Here is a 10,484-nt window from a genome sequence, read left to right as displayed (position 1 = left end):
ACTACGCTTCAAATATGACTGACTTAACTAAACATTCTGTGTCAGATAATGTGGTTTTTAAAAAGATTTTCTACCTGAAAGTTACAGTAAGTACAGTAATTAATGCTGCAGATATTAAATACCCACATAGCATAGATTAGTATTTTGTAATAGGCAGATATGCCAATGTTTACTGCACTACAAAGTACAATTTCTATAAATGTGCAAGCTGTGAAATGAGAATCCCATTTTCTGTCCACTTATTCAAATACTGTTCTTGTGAATCAGGTTCTTGACCTTCATCACAACCCTTGGTCTTACAGCCAACATATGAAGACAGAATATTGCCATAAAGTTCAGTATTTATTCAAAGCGTATATTCTGAGTTAATGGCTTTCCAACTTTATGGATGTAGGATTGGTGTTTCAGCATTTGTTGTGTACCATAACGCAAAGACTGCAAAGTAATACCACTTCTGTTTACTTTATTAATACACCAATGTCCTACAAATTTTTAAAAGTAATTAAACATTATTGAAGCAAGCATTAAACGCAGCCCTTCAGCCTGAAAACCACATAAAATTGATTTTAAAAATAAATCAAACTGTAGCAATTGCCAGCCTCCAGTATAGCCCCCTTTACACATTCTGATAGTAAAAGCTGGTGGGAAGGCCAAAACAAAAAAAGACTGAACTTGCCTGCATCAAAGCTGCCTTTACCACTATTACAATGTAAAGCCACCTTGTTTAACTTCAGATAGAGAGTTCCCTAATTGAAGGATTTAATTACTACTGCTGTTCAATAGCAGTCAGTATTGCTACAGTTAGGGCAAAGTAATCTTCACAACGAGCTGTGCATTTCTGTAGTGATTTTGTTTTATGTAAAGCATACTGCTAAGATTTGAACTGCAATGTTGTGATGTATTTGAAACCATGCAATAGTATAAACCAGCCTCAACATTCATGTAGCATCGCGTTTGAAATGAAGGGGCTAAATAAACTAAGAGCTGCATCACTTAAAGAACATAGTGCTATACTAGGTTTTAATAAGAAAATTTAGATACAGAAAAAGTAGGGTATGAAAATAGTGTTTTCCTTCTTGCATTATAACTAAATTACATTAAGGTTTTTGTCAGTCTCACACATTACATTTAAACTCCCTTATTGATGGAATGGAAAGTATTCACATGTACATGATCATCCAGGTGTAAACTTGCACACATTAACAGGGAGTAGCTTTGTAGAGGATTATGACAAACCTTTACAGATTAAATGAGGTATTGCACAGATTAATAAAAAAGCAAAAGGCAACAAAAATATACAGCAAATTGGTAGAACATTTACATGATAATTTTACAGAATCCATAGACAGAAAGTAGTGTTTAGTATATCATTCACCTTAAAAAAAATATATATATAATAATATACGATCAATCATCCCATTCGTCATCATCCTCAAAGTCTTCTTCATCATCTTCATCCTCATCTTCATCTGTAAGACAAAAAAAGGCAAGTCACTTGCATTCACTGAATTCATATAACAAAGGTGTTACTGATTTCTCCCACAACTTTCTGAAAACAATCAGTTCAAGGAAGTCATTACAATACATTTGGCAATACTCTATTTTAAGATTTCTAGGCATGACATTCAGTTTAGATAGGAAACAAATTAGATTTAATTTTCAGTCCGTATCTTTCTCACTCCTTTCCCCAGGTAAGAAAAGTGTATGTTGTCTTCTGCTATGAGGAAAAAAAAAAAATCAGAAGTTCTCATTTAACACTTACTACTTGTTACCCTTTCTTAGAGAATGTGAGAGTGGCCAGTTTGTTCCAGATTGGGTTTTAAACTTCAAGGACAGATTAATTTCTGAAACGTTAAGAACTGCTTCCCCAGGTTTACTACATAACAGGGTTTCTGTTTACTGTCCAAGCAGATAAAAAAATTTTTGTCAGCTAAAGTCTGTTGTGGTTACTGGAATATTCTAAGCTCTGTAATGCACATCAACTTCATGTTTGTTGTTAACTTTATTCAGCCTTCCACTATTTCTACATGTACCCTAACTTAAAAATTGTAGCCTGTTAAAAATAAACTACCTATTTGTTAGGCAAGAGCATTTCCTTCCATAGAAAAACACTGTATTTAGCACCTTTCTGGTATTTAATTTCTATAAAGCACCAAAACTGGAGATTACTACATAGTAATACAGCAAACCAACAAACTATACTGCACTTAGTCAAACGGTCTGCAGACTGCAAGTGCAGTTTTGGTATCAAGGCAAGCTCTGGAAGAAAAATATATCAAAGCCTAAACAAGAGAGATGTAACCAAACAGGTGCACTGCAGCTACTAAACTGTGTTTATTACAAGCCAGTATTTGAGAAATGCAAATCCTCTTGCAGCCTTATTTTTGCTAAGCACTGAAGTTGATTCAGTACTAGTATGGGACTAGTCAATTAACACTAGTTATCTGATTATTAACCAGCAGGTGGCATCCAAAGCACACTGGAGCCACAGTTTTAAGCACATCAATCTCTGCAAGCGCTTTGGTTTCTAGAAACAGAAAGTATGAAAAACCTTCCTTCCAAAATATTTTGACAAGTTATTTCATCAGACATCTAGTGGATAAAAATAAGTCATCTGTAAAAAAAAAAAAAAAAAAGCAACAACCAACCGAACAACTTTATAAGGATACTAACGATGATTAGTAATTTTTAATTCAGTATTACTACAAACTGCTATAGACCGGTAATTCAAAGTAGCACGATGTAACCATTCCATCCATCCCCTAGGGTCTGCCTAGAGCATTCTGTATTGGACTATATGCTAAAACCCATGCTTTTTTCCAACAGTATTTTAGGCTGAACAGAAGTGTTAACTCTTGAAAACCTGATACCGTGAGGTCAGAGAAGTTCCATCAGACTGACCTGAAGAATGAATGGCTTTGCTCCTTTTCTGCATAACTTCCATTAACGCACCCACAATTCCTGAGGTGGGTGCAGGTGTAGGCGGTGCACTCTCCTGACCATCAGATACCTTGGGAAAAAGAATACATTAGAAAGATGCAGTTAGCAAAACAGAACCTGTGTATTTTGAGACAAACTTCCTTACAAGAATAATGAGTTTATTCTCAGCCAGAATGAAGATTTGAAACTGCAGGTTGTTTCTTTAGCTCAAGCTAAGTTTTTATTTGTAAAAAAAGTCAATCTTTTCTCTTCTGCCGTATCACACAACTGTAGTTAGTCCATATACTCAAGATTAAATATTTCAGCTCTGACTATCATGAAGTGAGCACTCAGTTAAAGGAAATTTTCTGAATATAGTTGTACAGGCATGACTTGTGTGGCTGCATAATCATTATTTATTTTACCCTTGGTATATGGTGGTGTTGGGTTGCTGATTGGACTTGATCGTAAAGGTCTTTTCTAACCTCAATGATTCTGTGATTCTGGGTTTGTTAACCAGGTCTGCTTTGGGTTGATAATCCCTTCTGAAAGTAATAGACTTTGATAATGCATACCTGTAATGGCAAATAAATATTAATATGCCCTCACACTTTTTACATCAGAATCCTCAAGTGCAGAAGGGGGGTGGGGTGGAAAAGTACCTATAGGCAAAATTATTTTGAAGCTATTCAGTGACATCAAGAAGAAATAGTAACAGGCTGAGCTGCAGCAGGAACAGCAGAGGCATCCCTCACAGGCAGCACTTTTCCAGACACAGACAGCCACCTTCTTACAAGCCTCAACATTTGCAGAACACATTTTAAGATGGGGGGAAAAGAAAATAATCTAGTGTTTGCCTTCCACTACCATTGCTGCTGAACTTATCCCCTGCAGTTGTTTAGATGATTTTACTGAAGTATTCAGGAGACCAGCAATCTGGTCCAAACAAGGATAATTACATGCACCAATACTCATCTATAGCAAATATGCGTTCTAAGCATTTTCTCAGTACTACTGTTCAAAGAGTCACTTCACAAACTCTAAAATTTATGTTTCAGCCCAAAACAGAGACACAAGTCACTGGTCACACTGCAATACTGCAGCCATTTGCAAGTCCCAAGGGGACATAGGTAAGAAACAGCTTTTACTCACTGATTTCAGCTGTATACCCTGTCGTATCTGGTCTAACAGTGCATCTCTTCCTGAGCAGGACACTGGTCGACTGTTCTGTTCTACTTTCTTTAACTGAGCTCCTTCTCTGATTTGATCCAAGAGTGCTGCTTTGTTTCCTGCAGGAACTGGAAGCGGGTGATCAACCTCTGAAGGAAGGCCTGGTGGTGGAGGAGGACCAGGAGGAGGTGGAGGAGGAGGAGGCGGTGGAGGAACAGATGACCCACTTGCTGGTGGTGGCGGTGGTGGAGGAGGGCCGGATGGTGCAGATGATGAATGCACTGGTGGTGGTGGGGGATACATCCTGTTTGGAGGAGGTGGGGGCACTGTGGCACCAGGTCTAGATGGAGGCGGGGGTGGAGGTGCTGCTGTGGGAGCTCTTGAAGGAGGTGGAGGTGGTGCCCCTCGGCCCCTAGCAGGGGGAGGAGGAGGACCCGAGCTATGGGGAGGTGGTGGTGGAGGTGGAGGGGGTCCTCCTCTGCATGGTGGTGGTGGAGGCGGCGCTGAAATGAAACAAAACAATTTACAATTACATGCTACTCAACACCCCTACGTCTTTCAGAGACTATCAGAAAAAGAAAAAAGGCTTTGCCTTGCCTTTTGCAAGGATCTCTGTGCCTATGCAAATTTTGACAATTCTGGATTAAGTTAAATATAGCTGAAGACAAGCTATGTTTATATGAATGCAAACCAAGCTGAATATAGCCCCCCTATGTCTATTGTGTATTTTGTAAAAGAATCAACGCTGCAGGAAGCAAATACAATACATAAAAAGACCAATTAAAGACACAAAACAAGCTTGGTCATTAATTTTGGTTTGGTTCTATGGTAGTAGTTTTCTTCATAATCTAAGTGTATCTTAAGTTTGTGTTTCAATTTCTCATGACAAAACACAGAAAAATTTCAAAGGAATCCTCTAAAGTTTTGTTGAGCTAGGACAGAAGGCAAGAGAAAGAGGTTTTAGAAAATACACTTAAAGTGAAATACAGAATTTCCACTTTATAATCTATCCATTATTGTCTTAGGGAATTAAAGAGTCTAGTATTTTTTGAAGCATCACTTCCTAGTAACAAAGAAACTACTAACGCATTACGATGCAGGATAAACTGGTTCTTAGTCCCTTTTATGGAAAATTAGTTCCAACAATATCTTTATGGAAGGTACTGTAGAAAGGAAACAACTTCAGGGCTACCTCAATGCCCAGGATCATTTCTGTATGAAATGGCCTTGAAATGTACTTGCTCTGCTAATGGCATTTTAAATAGCACTATTTCATTTCCTCTTCCGTTAAGCATCTAATGGCTTATGGTACTTTAGGTCATGTGGTTGTTGCACGTAACTACTTAATAATCCAGGTGCCATCATACAACTTCAAAAATTCACATTTGATTCATATGCTTTGATAACAAAAAGGGTATTACACTCAAGAAGATACTTGTTTACCCCTTCAATTATCTCCTTCCTGTCACATGCTGAGAAAGTAGACTGTTTGCATTGGAACAGAGAAGGGACATCCCTAAACAAGGGATTTTGAGGAAGCAGGAGACACTAATGCCTCAGTGCCTCCTATCCTGCTCATCTTAGAGAAACATAACCCTCCTAAAATTACATGCTATATTCTTAAGTTCCAGAAATTGCTCTGTTTTTTTCATCCCTTCAAAAGAATAACATGGGGAGGATCTCATTTCAAACTTCATGTATTTTGCAAGAGGCATACTGACAACATTCTTGATTTTAAGAAAAAAACACCACTTTCTGGCCGACATGACCGTACTTTCCTTTTTGGCCACTGGAGGCCAGTATTTTCAAATATAACTTACTCGGCAAGCACTATAGACTTTTTCTGTGTTACTGAAAAGATACAGAACATGGTCATGCTCCAGAGTTGGTAGTGTCTGTAGGTGTTGAACATAAGGTTTAGGTCCTCCTGTGGGGAAAGGTTTTATTTGCATGTATATAGAGAGATATGCCACATCCAATCTGCGGAAATATTGTTCAGGAGTTTTTATAAGGCTTGTCTGCACTCAACTGGAGTGAAATGAGGGAGGAGGAGGAGCAAGGAGGGAGCACCATTACCTCATCCCCTCTCTCTTCCCCCTTAGACAGATGGTACAAGCAAAGCAAGAAAATAATTTAGTTTTTTATAAATGCACATTAATCTGAACACGGCTGTAAAAAAAAAAAAAAAGTGTGTAAAATCTTTTATTGATGGTACTGTTGCTAGAAAAACCCAACCAACCAACAGTACCAAAACTAGGGAAAGGGCAGGAAAAACAAGCAAGTTAACTTCCATCTGAGCAGAACAATGTGGCTGCAACTCAGCATCCTAGCAGAGTGAATACATAAGCACAGAAATTCTTGCAATAAAATACAGAAAAATGTGTTTCAGTTCAGAAAAAACACTTCAAACAGCAGTCAGGACTACACATCAAGTAACATAATTGCGGATAAACCCACTAGAATATTTTATGTACCTCTATCAAAAAGCACAAAGGTAGATTATTATCATGCATGTTAAAGATATGGCAGCTTTTCTTTCAATTGCATACATGCAAGTGGCCGTAACTCGAAGTTAGCACATACGTAATAGAAAAATAGGCATTTTTAAAGTATTTTAAGCTAGTCCTAAGACTCGAAGGCAAGTCTTCTCATTCCAATTTTATGGTCAGCAGTCTGGGATCAACAACTCTGTAAACATTTAAACAGAGTTAAGATTATATAAAGAAACCAACAGATTTCTTACTGAGGAAAAAAAAAATCATACTGAAACGTTGCTTGCAATTTAACAAAGAAGTTTGACTATATTTTTTAGTATTGCAGTCAAACAGATGTGGACTGAAGTTTTTCATCTAGGAAAGACACCACACAGCAGCATGAATACTTTGAAGCATATGCTCAGATGCTTGCTCAAATACATACCACTCCATCGCGGGGGACCTAAAGGAATAAATGTAACAAGTCACTGTACTCTGATTCTGTACCTCTTCAGTCACTCGAACAATTTATTCACCAGTTTCAAACTGCTATATTTTCAAAGGCATTTATATCCTATTTCTCTGGAGAAGTGTTCTAGGGAAATTTTTGAAAGTTTGATATTTGCAGTGTAATTTTCAGACCCACTTGCTATGTTCGACTAGATAATGCATCAGCTGAGATCACATTTAAACATTAGGCAGGAAATGGCTTATTTGAGAATTTTCCTGCAGCAGAAGCCTGCTCAAAACTAGTACTTTTAACTTTAAATTAGAAAAAGCCTTTTCTTTTTTATTTTAATTTATTTGTAAGGTTAAGATGATGAAATAAATATGGAACATACACAATCCGAAAAATCTATAAGGAATATACCGCATAGCTTTACCGTCAGACTAAGTGTCACAGGAAATTGCTTAACTGACACAGATAAGATCCTTCTTTGTTAGGGAACTCTCACAGGTCATGCATGAATATTTTTACAGAGCGTATGGTATACAGAAAGGTTATGAAATCCAATGAAACTGCAGTGACATGAAGTCCAGAGAAGAGAATAAAAAATTGCTCATCATGAACAGCTTCTATTCTAATTCTTAAGGCAAAAAACACCCTCTAATTTTTACATGGAAGTAAAAGGAATCCCACCTTGTCTGCGCAGTTCATTTTTAACAGCTTCCACACCTCCTGTTTTTTCAATGAAATCATATATGACCTTTGAAGTTTCTTTGTCTTTTAATTGAGCCTCCGAAATTCCACACAGATCAAACAGGTTTTTCAGTTCTGGGTCTAAGTTGTTCACCTGCAAGTCAGATACATTAAAGTAACTTGAAGTAGAAGAATTTTTTAAAATATTTGTAGGGGGACACACAACAAAACCCACAAACCATGTAGTTAAAAGGAACATCAAAGCCAAGGACATGTCTCTGGGCTGACTTTCTGTCAGAAAGGACTATTTTAGGAGAGGTAAGTACCTTGCACAAAAACTTAAGTTTTGCATGTTTTCCCCTCAATCCCAGATCTCTCCTATTCCCTTCTACTCCAACATCTCTCTGTTTGAATCGTATAATAAAAATCACAATTTATAACTATTTTGATGTACAGTTAAGTTTATTTAATGTCTATAAAGCTTTTAATTATTCAGTGTCTTGAATAACATTAAATTACTTACATCAAAACCTGTGTTTGGATCCCAACCAACATGTCCAATGTGTCTAAAAAAGCAAAAAAGTCCATTTAATCAGCATAAAAAGGACCTTATTAACTAAAATAACAGGACACCAAGATAACTAGAGATTACTACCAGCTTCTACCTCCAGGCTTATAAGACACTAAGCAATTCTTATTTCTCAGTGCCCCACTTGAGAACGTAATAGCAAAACTCCCACTTTTTGTCTTGTGTCAAAAAGACCAAGTGGAGAAGTTATTTTCCCCCCTTAGGTTATGGTCTGTGGCAAAACATGAAGGCTCCATGCCACCCTGTGACACATATGGATGGTGATGGACAGACTGCACAGAGATCAAGGGAGGAGGCTGGCCTTTATATAGTAACAGGACTTCAAGCTACTTCCAAGGTCTTGCATGTCATGCAGCTGGAAAACCTCCTCCCTAACCATCGCCTTTTGTCCTCTCATCACCCTTCTCCCATTCACCTCCTTCTTTTGGAGAAAAGTCAGAACTGTTTTCAGTTGCCATCTTCCTAGGCTTCTAGTAGCCATTTCACGTGGCTACGAAAGTATTATTTCACATGATGCTATGATCAGCTAAAAAGGCAGAGGAGTTTGCACCCCTCCAAGCTACTTCATGCAACTACTGTTGGCTATAGAAGACAGAACCATCGTGTTATCGGCACTCCATGTTTTGGGCTTCTTTTTGCCAGTGGCCAGTTCTAGAAACACAACGCAGTCTTCAGGAAGTCCAATTCAGCCTTTTAAAAATACCATGTGAGCTGTTAGTAGCAAACATGGTCTAGACTAAGCTTGTCAAATTACAAGGACTGTTTCGCTGTCCTTATACAGTGCCTAGCCTAGCGCAACAGACCTTGTATTCTTGCTTGGATCTGTTAGTATCACTAACAGCACAAATTTTCTTAATGAGATTACTGAAGCTCGATGACCCATTTTGGTCTTGGTATAATTATGATTAGTTAACTACTTAATTTGAGGGGCAAGAAGTAAAAAATCTGGTTTAAAAATGACATTATGCAACAGAAAAGGGAAAAAAGGGAAGCCCTCTTGTATAAATATTTAAATGTCTTTCACTACCAAAATATAGGATGATTTATTGATTACAGAATTCTGGATGTTAAGCTACAGGTTGCTTCACATAAATTAGATACACATTTCCTAATACATAGTCTCATATCCAATTGTATCATATTAACTGGCATATGGAGGTCGACTGAAATTTACCAGCAAATACAATCTTACCCATATATCTCTGCATATCTGTGCAATTCATGATGCTCTTTTAAGAGGTTGTGAGCATACGATTCAGAGCTTAGTGTACTTAATGGATATTAAAGTTTATATGGAGTAGTGTTAGCATTATTTCTCATTTTACTGTGAGGTATGAAAAATAAGTTACTAGTACATATTGACTGTACCACTTCGTTTTCAGGTCTTTTCAATGAAAATGCATACTTACCAGGTAACTGCAACTCTTGTTATTTAAAAGAATGTGTACAGCAGTAAGTTATATTAGTGTTAAGTATAGTTTGATTACTTTTCTTCTCAGAACACTGAAAGCCCACATCTAACAGAAAGCACTTTAAAAATTGTATCTACTGACTGCAACTTTGAACCGGCATAAACAAACAGTGACAGTGTTGGTCTTCACCAGTATCACAGCTCAAGTTACACACAGGTTATCCTACTAGCATATTTGCCTAACCATACTAAACATTAATTCCCATATGTTTGTACAAAACCAGCAATTAAAGTATCTTACTGTGTAAGGTGACACTTAGCTGCACTCTACAGGAAACTTAACTAGAACTTAAGCTGAACAAAACAGACTTCCAATCTTCTTTTGTAAAGGTTCACCACTTACAATTTAACGTTACATTTAATGATACAGGAACATATCTTTTGTTTGAACTTCATTAAATATTTTATCATCTTGCTTTCAGATTCTCTAGGTCTCCTTTAATATTTTATGAGTGCACGTAGCATTTTGCAATGGTCAGAACCTGACAGACATTATAAATGAAGTCTCAAATTCATTTTAGATCTGCGCTGCTGCACAACCCCTTCCACAAATTCTGGTCAGAGGAAGACGCTAATGCAAATCATTATTTGCAATTTTGTCTGCATATGCTGAAGTGTCCATCAGTAGAGCTTTAACAGTGACCAGCTACCAACCATTACTCAATTTTCTTTCTTTCACTCTTCCTTCTTTTCTGTTTAAGTGACGCTATTAGATGCAGC

General features: G+C 37.3%; 1 protein-coding gene across 1 annotated transcript in view; it reads right to left on the bottom strand.

Moving 5' to 3' along the window:
* Nucleotides 1-1,182: 1,182 nt before the first annotated feature.
* WASL (WASP like actin nucleation promoting factor) overlaps nucleotides 1,183-10,484 on the bottom strand; it is a 48,553-nt gene continuing 39,251 nt past the window's right edge. Inside the window, exons 7-11 of the mRNA XM_082012441.1 lie at nucleotides 8,228-8,270; nucleotides 7,705-7,858; nucleotides 4,072-4,592; nucleotides 2,902-3,010; nucleotides 1,183-1,469 (exon numbers count right to left, since the gene is read on the bottom strand). Of these exons, the coding sequence (XP_081868567.1) occupies nucleotides 1,408-1,469; nucleotides 2,902-3,010; nucleotides 4,072-4,592; nucleotides 7,705-7,858; nucleotides 8,228-8,270 (889 nt within the window). The 3' untranslated portion in view covers nucleotides 1,183-1,407. The remainder of the gene's footprint in view (nucleotides 1,470-2,901; nucleotides 3,011-4,071; nucleotides 4,593-7,704; nucleotides 7,859-8,227; nucleotides 8,271-10,484) is intronic.

Source organism: Phaethon aethereus, assembly GCF_964289735.1.
Source record: "Phaethon aethereus genome assembly, chromosome: 1".
Lineage (NCBI taxonomy): Eukaryota > Metazoa > Chordata > Aves > Phaethontiformes > Phaethontidae > Phaethon > Phaethon aethereus.
Note: the sequence above shows the minus strand (reverse complement) of the source record. Positions and strands in the feature narration are given on the sequence as shown.